Source organism: Megascapheus bottae, chromosome 6, assembly GCF_031878675.1.
Source record: "Megascapheus bottae isolate mThoBot1 chromosome 6, mThoBot2.hap1, whole genome shotgun sequence".
NCBI classification, from domain to species: Eukaryota; Metazoa; Chordata; class Mammalia; order Rodentia; family Geomyidae; genus Megascapheus; species Megascapheus bottae.
The window spans coordinates 18,258,791-18,273,589 of record NC_143514.1 but is presented as its reverse complement, the minus strand read 5'-3'; the positions used below and the strand labels follow the sequence as shown (position 1 = coordinate 18,273,589).

The 14,799-nt window shown below is 40.8% G+C and overlaps 1 protein-coding gene across 1 annotated transcript in view; it reads right to left on the bottom strand.

Moving 5' to 3' along the window:
• Positions 1 to 13,367, bottom strand: part of Fndc7 (fibronectin type III domain containing 7) — a 33,692-nt gene extending 20,325 nt beyond the window's left edge. The window contains exons 1-5 of the mRNA XM_090334308.1: positions 13,305 to 13,367; positions 12,533 to 12,551; positions 7,637 to 7,891; positions 5,394 to 5,654; positions 2,336 to 2,593 (exon numbers count right to left, since the gene is read on the bottom strand). Coding sequence (XP_090190434.1) covers positions 2,336 to 2,593; positions 5,394 to 5,654; positions 7,637 to 7,891; positions 12,533 to 12,551; positions 13,305 to 13,367 — 856 coding nt within the window. The remainder of the gene's footprint in view (positions 1 to 2,335; positions 2,594 to 5,393; positions 5,655 to 7,636; positions 7,892 to 12,532; positions 12,552 to 13,304) is intronic.
• Between the last annotated feature and the right edge of the window lie 1,432 nt (positions 13,368 to 14,799).

Genomic DNA, 14,799 nt, shown 5'->3' with positions numbered 1-14,799 from the left:
ATAAAAACTACAGTGGTACTTTCTAGACTGGTAAGGGCAGGAAGTAAAAGCATCACAAACCATTTCAGCAGCACTTAACCTTGTCTGTGCACTAGCATTAACTGAAGAGCTCTTAAAATCGATTCTTCTTTTTTTAATGTAATTTTTTTATTGTCGGGGTAGTGTATAGAGGGGTTACAGTTACATTTGCCAGGTAGTAGGTGCATTACTTCTTACACATTGATACCCCTTCTCATGTTTTTATTCCCATTTCCCTCCCGTCACCCCTCCCAATCATCTTGTTTTTCCCCTTCCCTTTCCTATTTTAAATAAGCAAATGCATGTGTATACAATATACCATGTAACAAAGTCAGATACAGTAACAATATGAGATTAACCAAAGGGCAAAAAAAGAGAAGAGAAATAACATACACATTAAGAACAACAACACATCCTAGAGTTCCTAAAATTGATTCTTATGTGGACTCTAGTCCCAGGAATGCCAACTTAATTGACCTTAGGTCTGAGGATTAAGAGTTTATGAAAAGCTGCCCAAGTGCTCTTGTGTGTTAGTGAATATTAATTATGCTTAAGAATTTCACACTAGTATCTCACTCGTGTATGCATATGTGGTACATTGACCTATCTCCCATTCCTCCATTTTCAACAGCTTTCAGTGGGAGCCTTATGCCATCTATACCCATAGATAATGTATTTCAGTATTGTTCATCCTTTGGATATGTGTGGAAGATTGAATAAATACATGATGGTTCTTTCCTGCATTAAATGAGTAACTCGCAACCACTGTGTCTCTTATCTTTTCTCCTCACCATTCATTATCCCTTTCTTACAACCATACCTAATGTCCCATCCACATTAAATTAGACATATTGAAAGAGATTCCCAACCACTGTGTTTATTAGTGATAACTTTAACATAACTCTAAGAATCTGTGTCTGAGATTAAATGTATTGTGTTCCTCCCCCCCAATAAAATAGAGTTTATTGGCTTGATGAGAACTCTCTCTTCCTCTGCTCAGATGCCTTTTCAACTTACAGTGACATAATTCTGTTTGTTGGATAAAGTGGCGATTGTTACATTTTCTTTGGCATAGAGAACTGAAGTTAGGCAAGCTTGAACTTGAACCTCAACTATTCATTATCAGTGTGTCCTTGGAAAAATAATTGTTCAATCTCTCTGACTTTCAATATTCTTATCTAGATAATGGAACCTTTCACATAAAACTTTCTATGTGTTTGAGATAAATTATGATCCACTAAATGTTAGTTTCAATTACAAAAACAAGTAAATGTGTCTTAATAGAGGAGTAAACTTCCACATTTGTGCTTACATCTCTGATAGGAATGAAAATGGGAAATTATCTAAACACATGCAGAACTAGAAATGTACACGACAGGCTTTATCTTTTAAAAATAGCTTATTTAGGTAGAGTGCTAGCCTTGAGCTGAAGAGCTCAGGGACAATGTCTAGGTCCAGAGTTCAAACCACATGACCAACCAAAAAAAAAAAATCACTTGCAGAGCCTTGATCATGAAGTATGATGTCAAGAGGAGGTGGTTTATCTGTACTGTACAAAGCTGTAGATAACTCAGACTGGACTAGAGAATTTTCAAAATTTGTGGCTCATGCCAGTTAACCTAGTTAATCAGGAGTTGGAGATCTGAGGATCAAGATTTAAAGCCAGCCTGAGCACGTAGATCTGCCAATTAACTAGCAACAAACAAACAAAAAAATAAAACAATAAAACTAAAGTTGAGTTGTGGCTCAGGTGGTAGATCACTAGTGAAAAAGAAGCCAAGTGACAATACAAGGCCCTGGGTTCAAGCCTCAGTACCAGCAAAACTCAAACAAAATAAAAACAAGTAGCCAGGCATGGTGGTACACATCTGTAATGGAAGCACTTGGAAGGCTAAGATTGGAGCATTGTGAATTCCAGGCCAGCCTGGAAAACATAGTGAGGCTCTGTATTGACATTTCCAATCAGCCACCCCATATCGCAGTCAAAGAGAAAGAAATCCAGATCCAGAATGTTCTAGTCACAGGGGAAGCTTGTCATAAAAAAATATAAAGCTGAGAGAAGAAAAAGTATAAAAGATCTAGAATAGAAACCAGCCTTTGAATATCCAAAGGGGCAAGGTTACAAAGCATAATATGTGCTTTCCAAATCTGTACTATTCAGACTTGTAAGGCTATCTCACCCAGTACTTTCATTGAGAAAAAGCTTTGGTTTCCATGGTTTTTCAGAGTATTTTGGAATTCTGCCTGAGATTTCTGCCTCCCATATGGCTGTCCCTGTGCCTTGCCAGACCTGAAGGTTCTTCATGCATTTACATACCAGTCTGCAAGGTCACCACTGAAGAGGACTTACTGGATCCCGCATCGTTACTTGCCAACACGGAAATCAGGTATTCAGTACCACACTGCAGGGAAGAGATGCTGCAGGAGCTGAAAGTTGTGCTGCAGCTCTGCTCAGAAGAGTCACTCAATGCCTTCACAGTGTAATTGAAAGCTCCTTCTGTCTGGGTCCAGGAAATTGAGGCCTTTGAAGCCCCACTGTCAAAAGACACTTGGATGTTGGTAGGGGCATGAGGACCTACGTGTTTGAGAAACAATTAAGATTTTGTAATAGCTTCAAGAACTTTGGTAAGATTCAGCTTAGTAATGCTGAGTTCACAGAATACGGTACCCCAATTGTTGGATATAGCTGGTGGCTCATGCTCATAATGCTAGCTACTCAGGAGGCTGAGATTTGAGGATCAAGGTTTGAAGTTTAGCTTAGGCAGTTAAGTCCATTACATTCTTGACTCCAATTAAGCACCAAAAAGCCAGAAGTGGAGCTGTGGCTCTAGAGCATTGAGAGAACCCCCAACTTGGAAACCCAACCTCCTATCTTTAGATTTATCTCACAGGTCAAGGAGGAAGGCCTGCACAGATCCTTCCCCACAACCCTTAGAAGGAACCAACCCTGCCATGCCAACACCTTGATTTCAGACTTAGTTTCCACTGATGTGAAACAATATTTTTTAAGCCACCCAGTCTAGTATACTTTGTATAGCTTTCCTATAAAATCTAATACAGAGTTTAAATCTAAACTCTCTATAAACATTTAAAACATGGGAGAACAAATGAGAGGGAAAGCATCAAGAAACCAAATGGCAAGTCCCTCAGCCCCCAGCTTGAGGGAGATGATCCTTCCTGGGCATACCTTCCATTGGAATACTGTTACACAGCACTGTGATCGCCGAGTAATGCATCCTTGGATACAATCAGTTACTTGAGGGTAGGAATCACATTCTATTTCATTTTGTATTCTATCAGCTAAGCTGTCTTAGCACATAGTGGGTCCTCAATAAATGGAGAAAGGGAAATAGAAGGGGGAGAGGGGTTCAAAGAGAGAAAAGAGGATGGCACCAGAGCAGAGCAGAAGGAAGGAAGAGGAGGAGGAAGGGGAGAGAAGATAGAAGAGGGGAACAGAAGGAAGGGGAGGGGAAGGGAATAGGAAGGGAAGAGAGGAAAAGAGGGGGGAAAGAAGAGAAAGGAGAGAGGAAGGAATAAAAGAATGGAGATAAGAAGGAATGAAGATAGGAAATAAGGAAGGAAGGAAGGAAGTTGGGGAGGAGGGACGGAGAAAGGTAAAGGTCCAGGAAGTCTGGTTTGTCACAATGTGCTGACTCATCAGTTCCTTCACCAACCACCTTGCTGTGGTTTCTTCCAGTGCAAGCCTCTCCCTTCTCCCTACATTTCTGCTTTGGCTTGTAGACAATGAGTCTTTCATTCCTTTTGAAAACTAAGGGAACATTGAAGAAAATATTTTCGGTTTCTTCCTATCTTTTCCTAGATCATTTCCCAAGTAGCAAAATAGCTAATCTGGTTAAGCTAGTTTGGTGAAAGCCTATTACTTACTTAGGTCACATTGCCTGTGGTCTTAAGGAGAAGAACCAAACCTCACTCTGCCTGTCTCTGCCTCTCCCTCCTCCCTTGCTCTCTCATTCTTTGGTTCGCTGTAGCAGCTCACTTTAGTCTCCTAGTCATCGTGCTGTAGGAATCCTCCTTAGGGCTTTCTCAGCATGGAGATGGCAAGAAAGCATGCCAGAGTCCAGCGTGTCAGCCCACAGTGGGGGAGAGGTGACAAACTACACTGGCCTCATGTAAAACACTGACTCCTAGCACAGCATAATTCACCAGGCATGGGGCCAGGAGTTTAGCCTAGTGGTAAAGTGCTAGCCTAGCATGCACAAAGACCCGGGTTTGATTCTTTGGTACCACATACATACAAAAAAAATGCCAGAAATTGGTGCTGTGGCTCAGTGGTAGAGCTCTAGCCTTGAGAAAAACCCAAGGACAGTGTTCAGGCCCTGAGCCCAAGCCAGGACTGGCAAAAAAAAAAAAAAAGCACCAGGCAGCAGGAAATTGGCCAGGTTTGCTGGTGTTATTTCTGGAGCAATGCTAGTGTCAAGGTGGCAGCACTCACTCACTAAATGTTTGTTAAGTAAGCAAATCCCTGTTTGGCCCTGTTCTTTTTATTATAGGCCTGGATCCAGGAAAGGACAAGAGACATCTAGTAAACCTAATAAAAATAAAAAAAGGGCTGGGTGCTATTAATTCACACCTGTAATCCTAGCTACTCAGGAGGCTGAGATCTGAGGACTGAGGTTCAAAGTCAGCCCAAGCAGGAAAGTCAATGAGGCTCTATCTCCAATGAACCACCAAAAAGCCAAAAGTGGAGCTGTGGCTTGAGTGGTAGAGCACTAGTCTAGGTGGCAAAAGCTAAGGGACAGAGCTCAGGCTCTGAATTCAAGCCCTAGTACTTGCACTTTTGGAAATAAAAAATGAGAAAGGAGAGTAAAAGCAGAAAAACAGGAGGGACAGGGAGTGATTGGTAAACCTGATAAGAATTATGTCCTATGTGACATGGAATGCGGGTGCTACAACTGAACACAGGATGAGGACCCCCAATGCTGTGTATTCCCTGCAGCATTTGCTTTTCTTTTTTTCTTTTTCTTGTGCTGGTACTGGGTTTGAACTCGGGGACTAAGTGCTGTCCTTCAGCTTTTTCCACTTAAGAATGGCACTCTACTATTTGGGCCACACCATCAGTTTTCCAAAGTCTCATTGGTTAGAGGATAAGAGTCTCTCAGATTTGTCTGACTGACCTGGCTTCAAACCACAATCCTCAGATCTCAGCCTCTTGAGTAGCTAGGTGTGAGCCACCAAATGCTTGGCTCCCCTAGCCATTTCTTTACCCATCTAGCAAGTGTTTAAAGTGCTGAGGAGGAATAGCACTATAAATAACTTTGTAATAAATTTAAACTGCCAGCTGCTCTCTACTTATCACTGAACATTACTCTCTGGAGCTGCAGTGCATGGCCCTGGTTATTAATCAGAGTCCTTACTTGTTCTCTGATTGCAGGTGGAGTCATCCCCTGGGATTCCGTTGGCATTCCAGGCATAGGCCTTTATAGTGTACAGCGTCCCCGCATCTAAACTGCTGAAGGTCAAGGAGGTGTTTGTAGTATTCTCTTTCCAAATCCTACCCAAGCCATTGGCTCGCATAATGGACACAGAGAATCCAATGGCCATATATACAGCTTCCCACTGCACAAGGATGGAGTCTGGACTCGGAGAGCTTACTTCTAGAACTGGTGCGGCCAACACTAGAAAGACAAACAACACCAGGCCATGTAACTGTGTTATAGGAATCCAGTGGAGGATAATTCACATTACTGAGGAATGAGTAAACAGAGTTTGATTATCTATATCATTAAAAACAACTATTTGCTTTGCAAAAGAAAAAAGGGGGTTTCTGGGGCCGGGAGTTTGGCCTAATGGTAGAGTGCTTGCCTAGCATGCATGAAGATCCAGGTTCGATTCCTAGGTACCACATTCATAGAAAAAAGCTGGAAAGTGGTGCTGAGACGCAAGTGGTAGAGCTCTAGCCTTGAGAAAGTCCAAGGGCAGTGCTCAGGCCCTGAAATCAAGCCCAGGACTGGCAAAAAAAAAAAAAGCGGGGGGGGGTGTTCATGGCAGAGCTCTATTAAATAATTGCTATTTGAGGGCTAGGGATATAATTCCCTGGCCAGTGGTAGAGCACTGGCCTAGCATGTAGGAGGAATTGGATTCAATTCCCAGCATGATAAAATTGAGCAAACAAACAAAGCTGGGTGCCAATGGCTCATGCCTATAATCTCAGCTTCTCAGGAGGCTGAGTTATTCAAAGCAGAAAAGTCCTTAGACTCTTAACCAGCAAAAAGCTGGACCTGAAAATGTGGCTCAAGTTGATTGAGCACTAGCCTTGAGGGAAAAAAAGTTAAGGGATAATATAAGGGCTTGAGTTAAAGCCCAAGTACTGAAGAAAGAAAGAGAAAGAGAGAGAGAAAGAAAGAAAAAAAGAAAGAAAGAAAGAAAGAAAGAAAGAAAGAAAGAAAGAAGGAAAGAGATAGAGAAAGAAAGAAAAAGAGAAAGGGAGAGAGAAAGGGAGGAAGGGAAGGAGTGAGGGAGAGACAAAGAGAGAGGGGAGGGAAGGGGAAGGAAAGAAAGGAAGAAAGAAAAAGAAAGGAAAGAAGGCATTTAAAAATAGTCCAGTTTGTACAAATCATAAATAATGTTTCAAAGATATTGAGAAATTAAAAACATGAGACATTTTCAACAGAAGTTAGTCAGCAGTTAGATAAAATATCCTTGTGATCCTAACATATATCAAGGGGGAAATGACAGTTTATACTATTTTAATATGCACATAACATTTTTTGCAGTATTGAGTGAATCTAAGCCCTTGTACACACTAGACAAGTGAACGACTGTGAGCTACACACCCAGTCCTGCATTTATTCCCTCAGATATAATGGTTTTGTTAACCTACATTCCACACATCTATGGCATATTCAACAAAATCATTTTTATGTTTTGCTTATTTGGCCTGGATAAAAAATGGAAATTTCTTTTTCAGAGATGTAAAGAATGCTTTTAAAGATGCCCAGAAATAGGCCTTAATTTCTGAAGCAGAAAGCATCTGGCATTTAAATGCTACCCCCATCACAGAAAGCTGAGTTGCTTCGCTTAGAAAAAAAAAATCAAGGGGCTGGGAGTGTGGCCATGTGTAGAGTGCTTGCCTAGCATGCACAAAAACCTGGGTTTGCTTCCTCAGTACCACATACACAGAAAAAGCCGAAAGTGGTGATGTGCTCAAGTGGTAAAGTGCTAAGATAGTGCTCAGGCCCTGAATAAAAGCCCCAGGACTGGCCAAAAAAAAGAGAAAAAATCAAACAAACCATTATTAGTGGATCAAACTTTTTTTTTTGTCATGGGCCTTGAACTTGGGTCCTGGCCACTTTCCCTGAGCTTATTGTTGTTTTTGCTATTGTACAAGGCTAATACGCTATCACTTTGAGCCCCAGATCTACTTCTGGTTTTTAGATGGTTAACTGGAGATGAGAGTCTCAAGGTCTTTCCTCAGATCTCAGCTGCCTGAGTTGCCAGGATTATAGGCCAGAACCATTGGAGACCACCTGGCTTTCACTTCTGCAACATAAATTGTAGCACTCAAGTATCAAACTACATTGTATGTTTATGTTTACATTGTAACTGATACAAGTTATGGGCAAATGCTGAACTTCGGAGGTGCAATTCAGCTACCTACCTGTCTTTGCCTGTTTTGGAGGTGATGCCTGGCTTCTCCCAGTAGCACTGATGGATCTGATGGTGATTTGATACAAGGTGGCAGCCTTCAGGCCTGTGACGGTGCCTGGGGAATTGGCCACCACAGTCTCAGTGACTGTGTCTTCATCTTCAGCTGTGAGCAGGTAACTGGTAGCCCCTGGCACAGTGGCCCATTCTACTGTGATGCTATTGCTGAGTTTTGAATATGCCTGGTCAATAGTGGGTATTTCAGGAGCTGAAAGAGATTTGGAAGTTGCACATTAGCCAGGATATCCTATAGAGATAGCCTTGTACCAATGTCATCACTGTGGATCCTTCTCCCTCCCATTCCAATCAAGAAAAGATAAGACTATGTGGAAAATGAACTATGCAATTTGTCAGGAAGGGGAGGGGGGGCAGTGGAGAAAAGTGAAGGAAGGAGTGACATTGTCCAAAAAGAAATGTACTCATTACCTGAGTAATCACTCATCTATACCACCTAAACGATAATAATAAAATTACATAAAAGAAAAAGCTAAGGGGACAAAGAAGAAAAAGACAGGAAACCAGGTGCCAGTGGCTAATGCCTGAAATCTTACCTACTTAGAAGGCTGAGATCTGAAGATCTTAAAGGCAGCCCAGGCAGATAATTGTGAGAAAATCTGGGCAGGGAATGTTGTTTATTGGTAGAGTGCTTGCCTAGCATGCAGGAAGCCTGGGATTTCTCAGTACGTGTAAACATAAAAAGCCAGAAGTAAGCCCAGAGCAGTAGCTCTTACCTGTAATCCTAGCTACTTAGGAGGCTGAGATCTGAGGATCAAGGTTCAAAGCCAGCCCGGACACAAAAGGATCTGAGAATCTTATCTCCAATTAACTTCTAGAAAATGGGAAGTGGGGCTTGGCTCAAGGGTAGAGTAGATCTTATCTGTAATTAATCAGCTGGAAGTGGTAGTGTGGCTCAAGTGGTAGGGTGCCAGCTTGGATTACAGTGATTTTTCTTAGTTGCTTGTGGAGTCATTTGGTATTTTCTGTGCTGTGAAGAATTTCAGAGTGGAAAGTGATCATGGGGAAGAACGTTGAGAGAAAGGACAGCACCATGTCCCCAAACTGGCTGCATGCTTCCAGCTTGGACCCCTCCATCTTTACCTCCCAGGTTACTCTCTCAGGCACTTAGCATGTTTCCCAATGGAATTTACTCTAATGGAAGAAGAAGGAGAGTTGAACCCTTTGTTATAATAATTCCTTTCATGGTACCTTTTTACTATTAAAGTAAAATGATTTCTAGGTGTTTTTTTTTTTAATGTAAGACAATAGTTGACTTTATTCTCCCTTTTCCTACCCAGTAAGAATGGGCTGTGATCATCCTTCTGGCCTCAGCTATTGTTGGCCATGGGGATATGAACACTCTCCATGAACTTACAAGGCTTTCATTTCTGTGCTTTGGGAATGGGCTGGAAGATGATGGCATTGTAACCCAATTTACCACTTTAAAATAGCCACAGACACAAAAAAAAGATCCCGAATGTAGGAGATTCAAATTCAAGAAAAGGTCAAATGAACATAGCTAGGTTTTATATTTGAAACTAGAGATCTTGGCCTTTTATATTTAATCTACTATATTTGCTAGGCCAAATCGCTACCTGCCAATTTCAAAACTAAAGTGCAAGCTGGGCCTGTTGGTGCACTTCTATAATCCTAGCTCTCAGGAGGCAGAGGTGGGAGAATCTCCAGAGGGAGGCCATCCTGAGCTACCTAGCAAGTTTCCAGATAGCCTAGGAAGCAAGACCCTAATGTAAAACTAACTAAACTGAAATGCAAAAGGAATAGAGCAAGGCGGTTTGAAGGAACAAACATAGAAGAGTGATTTGCCCAGGATCCACGCTTCTCAACTTCCCTCTCCCCAGCCAAATCCCTATACATGATACAGATAACTTTCTATTTCTCTACCAATAACCCAGAGTTGACTTTGACATTATCTCAGAAATAACCACTCTGCAAGAAATGAACAATGTCTCCTCTGTGCATTGGCCAGACATTCCTGGAACATCACTCACAACTGTCTCTTTAACTATTGAAAGAAAACCATGTTGATAATGTATGCTAGAGGAAGGTACAGGCTGGAGAGCCATTTGTTGGGGTAAGTTGATTCTGCAGGCAGCCTCTACAGAACAGAAAGCCTACAAAGCCCCAAGTGAAGCTTCCTCCCCTGCCCCCCAAATCCCTCTTCTCCGCTTAGTCATTTTTCCTGTATTCTGTGCTTTGTTTCCTCTCAGTTTTCTGATCTCTCTTAACTCATTCTTTTTCCTACACCTCCTACCTCCCGTGACAACCACTCTTGCTCACTGGAATGGACTAACCTCCTAGGGAAATGACATGAGACCTGACAGTGGATCCATAGAAATAATTTAAAGGATTGGCAACCTGGCCAGGCCTGGTAGCTCATGCCTATAATCCTAACTACTCAGAGGACTAAAATCTGAGGAATGTGATTTAAAATCAGCTTGGACAATTAACCACACACAAAAAAAGCCCTAAGTGGAGGTGTGTCTCAAGAGGTTGAGTACTAGCCATGAGCAAAAAAAAAAAAGGCAAGCAAGAGTGTCGGTCCTTAATTCAGGCCCTTGTACCAGAACAAAATTATTATTGTTGTTATGAATAATCATAATACATAGGTTGGCATGTTAGATCAGCTACATACTGCCTATCATAAGGCCCCAAAACGTGGCTTGTTGAATTGAGCTAGGAACGGATCTTCCTCCAGTGAGAAGACAGCCAGAGCCCGTGTTAGCCAAGGGAAATTCAGAAGCATGTGTTGGAGAAACACAAAAAGATGCGGATTCATAAACTCTAGGTTTCAGTCCTGGTTCTACCTATTTTTAAACCGTTGTGTAGGAAAAAGGACAAGTCATTTCATCTTTTTTTGTCTCAGGTTTCTCTTCTGACAAATGTGGAGTAGTAACAAGAGCATTACCATGGAGGACGCCCAGTGAGAGTGAGATTCTGGGAAGTGGAGGCTGAGTTCAGGCTGGAGAGAAACAGCATGCTGTTTTACAGTTGGCCCTCAGCAGGCTTTGACTAGTGCCAGCCATAACAGAAAGTCAACACCTCTGAGCTCATCTCCAGCTTGAGATTACAATGTTACCAGGCGTAGCTGGGGTGGTGGGAAAGTCAAGGAGGGGGCAGAACAGTGTGAGTGGGAGAATTCAAGTGTGGCTGCAGCCAGTGGACTTTGTGTAGGAAGCAACTGGTGTCATCATAGGAGAATACTCATATGCCCAGTGCCAGTCATGGTGTAGCAGGAGAAAAGGTGGGATCAGACTTTGAGGACATTTGTTTGGTGGGAGGAATGGATGAGTAGGTACTCTATTTGCTATGACAGGCCTCAACGGCCCTCAGAGAACAGAACAACAAAGCAGAACCATGGAAAGAGGAGGAGGAGGATGAGAATGAAACAGAAATGAAAATGATAGTTCTGAGCAAACTGACAAACCTATTGGCACTATGTCATTTGAAACATAAAGTAACAGGTATACATTTATAGAAAGGGACTTGAGTGACATTTTGTTGTGTGTGATTGTTTTGTTTTGTTGCTGAAGACCAAACCCAGGGCCTCAAGTGGTAGAACACTAGCCTTGAGGAAAAAAGCCTAAGGACAGTGCCCAGGCCCTGAGTTCAAGCCCCAAGACTGGCCAAAATATAAAGAAAAAATAAAGAAAAAACAAATAACTTGAAATTGTATGCTATAGTACATATCTATCTCAGGTATTAGGTAGGCTAAAGCAGGGTTTCTTGAGGCCAGGAGTTTAAGATTAGCGTGGACAACATAGAGGGATCCTAACTCAAATAAAATAAATAAAACCAATAGAAAAAAAATTAAAATCACTTCTTAATTATATTTCCTATTCCGGGATATAGACAAAAAAGTGAAATTTGGAAGAAGGGAAAGGGGGACAAAAACATGAGAAGGGTTATCAAGTTTCGAGAAGTAATATATCCACTACCTGACGAATGTAACCGTAATCCCTCTATACATTATCCTGACAATAAAATACAATAAAAAAGTGAAATTTGTTCTAATTTATATTGAGACTTTATCATGAAGTATTTAGTATTAGATGGTTCCTACAGATAATCTGAATTCCATTGAACATTACTTTTCAGCCTGAGGGCTTCGATTTCTGAATGAATAAGTAAGGAGAACCTAGAAAAATTATTTTGTCTTCAGTCACTAATTTAAGAAAAATCATAATCAAATCTTTATAAAAGATAGTTTCCAAGTGGATACTTAGTTAGCCACATTAAACTGTAATACCCTTTTACAACATTTTGAAGTTCAACATAAGATAATTCATGAAGAAATAAAATACAGTCCTCAACAAATACATGTTTAAAAAAGAAGAGCAAGTTCCTTTCTAGTTGTGAGTTACTGCTGTCTGTATCTTAAACATGTAGTTTTGAAAGTGTAAGCTTTCTTTTGTTTAGAGAATCTTAATAAAATACAATGTTTCTAATTTTCTCTATTTTTCCAGAAGATGAATAAGAAAAGTTCTGTAAGGTAGACTATTGTATGTAGCTAAGACTTTATTTGCTTGGCTAGAATAATTATTTCTGTCACTGTCATTTTGTTCATGATCAACTTCATACAAGGAAATTCATTGCTATGTAACTCTACACATTATGATACACAATAAGAACTTATTTTCAAACATGATTAAATTGTCTTACCAGTTCTGACTTTCCCAATACCTGCTATAGTTAGTACACCATGTAAGTACTCAGAAAATGTCCATAATATTTTCTTGGTATTTTCGTAAGATTTGAGGGTCATCCATGAATTGACAATAGAAATTAAAATCAAAATACAAGGAAGGAAAACCTACAAGTTAGAAAATGTTACCTGTCTTAGCTGAAGCAACCTGAAAAAGAAAAGTTCAGAAAATTAGAACCATAGGGAAAAACATCATTTGGGGAAATATAAAACTAATAACAAGAGAACAGTAATAGGTGAATCACATTTCTGTACATAATGTGAGCAATGTTTCAATCCACACAAGTATTCTTCTGTACAGCTCATTTCCAGTTCACTGGTGTACCACAAAGGAATCCAAACAGAATTCAGAGGCCGGAGGCAGTTCACATTACTGTTTCATTCTTTTCCTCCTTTGAATCTACCTATTGAACTAAGTCAGAAGCTGCTGACAGAATTCTTTTTCTAAACGTCTTTGTTCTTAAAATATAATGATAATCTTGTTTTCTTTTTCTACTATGTTGCATTAAATTTTAAACATATGCTCTTGGTATGATCCTGAAGTATTTGAGTTCTATCTACTCTACCTCTTAGCCCTCAGAGAGAGAGAGAGAAACAGAGAGAGAGAGAGAGAGAGAGAGAGAGAGAGAGAGAGAGAGAGAGAGAGACAGAGAGAGAGACAGAGAGAGAGACAGAGAGAGAGAGACAGAGACAGAGAGAGAGAGACAGAGAGAGACAGAGAGAGAGAGAGAGAGAGACAGAGAGAGAGAGAGACAGAGACAGAGACAGAGAGATAGAGAGAGACAGAGTGAAAGAGAGAGACAGAGACACAGAGACAGAGAGAGACAGAGTGAAAGAGAGAGACAGAGACAGACACAGAGACACAGAGACACAGAGATTTTAAATGTGAAGGTGAACTCACCATTTTAAGACAGATGAGGCTGAATCCAATCAGAGAGAGACATTTTTCCAGTCTTTCAACCATCCTGTAGATAACAAAACTCATGGGCACAAAAGAATAGAGTTAGGGTCCTCTTTGTTGCCCAGGTGGGCAGCACAGAGGTCATGGGATGTGGGGCTGTGATGCAGGCAGAAAACAGATGCTGGAAATCACTTTTCCCCTTCAATGAGAGCTTACCTGTACTAGGGGCATTTAGAGACTGGCAGAGATTGATATCACAAAGACTGAAAAGAAAGGTGAAGAAAAGCCATGCTAAGCCGGCCAAAAGAGTGACTGTAATCTTGGCTTCAGGAGATGTTGCAGATTGTGCTTCTTTTCTTTTGTAAAATATATCTCCCTAGAGAAAAAAAAAGTTGACAAAACTGTACAGAAAATGATTAGTGCCATGGAATTTAAAACTCAGGTATCCTGATGGGTTTTGCTTATTTTTCATTCTTATCAGAGTTGTTTACTGAGTGTAGTTATTTTTGTCTAATTGGATCAGTTTTGCTTTTGGCAGCAATTTGTTGCTGAGCTTTAGGACCTAAGAGGAAAGAACTGGGGAAAGATGGTGAGATGTTCCTGTCAAACACTGAACATTCTTAGCTCCCAGCACCACCCTGCAGTTCCAACACCTTTTCCAAAGCCATTCTAGTTTAGCTAAACAAAAATTAGAATTTAATAATTTGATCTAACACTTCAACATCTTTTTTTCTCCTTCCTTCCTTCCTTCCTTCCTTCCTTCCTTCCTTCCTTCCTTCCTTCCTTCCTTCGTGTGTGTGTGTGTGTGTGTGTGTGTGTGTGTGTGTGTGTGTGTGTGTGTGTGTGTGTGTGTGCTGGTACTGGGGCTTGAACTTAGGGCCTGGAATTTCTTTTGATTAAAGCTAGCACTCTACCAGCTGAGCCACAGATCCACTTTCTTTTGGTGATTTACTGGAAACATGCGGTCTTGCAGACTTTCCTTCCTAGGCTGGCTTTGAAGTACAATCTTAGCTTCCTAAGTAGATTATAGGTATGCACCACAGTGTCTGGCCCAATTTGTTTTAAAATTGATAAATTAGTGGCTTCCTGAAATTCTTTTATTTTCCTTTTTCTGATCCTGTGTCTAAATCTCTCTGTGCTCAAGGCTAGCACTCTACCACTTGAGCCATAACATCACTTCTGGATTTTTCTATGTATGTGGTACTGAGGAATCGAACCCAGGGCTTCATACATGCTAGGCAAGCATTCTGCTACTAAGCCACATTCCCAGCCCCTGAAATTCTTTCAGAAATGTAAAAAAAAAAACGGTTAAATATATGTCTGTTTCAACATTATTAGTGTGCTAACAAGGTGACACTAAGAACATTAAGATTAACCAGCAAAGGAGGAAAATAGGGAAGAACCAAGGAAGGAATGACCTTGACCAAGTAACGTCTGTAACTTGTCTTATGGAATTGTAACTCCTTTGTACAACTACTTAATAACAATTTTTAAA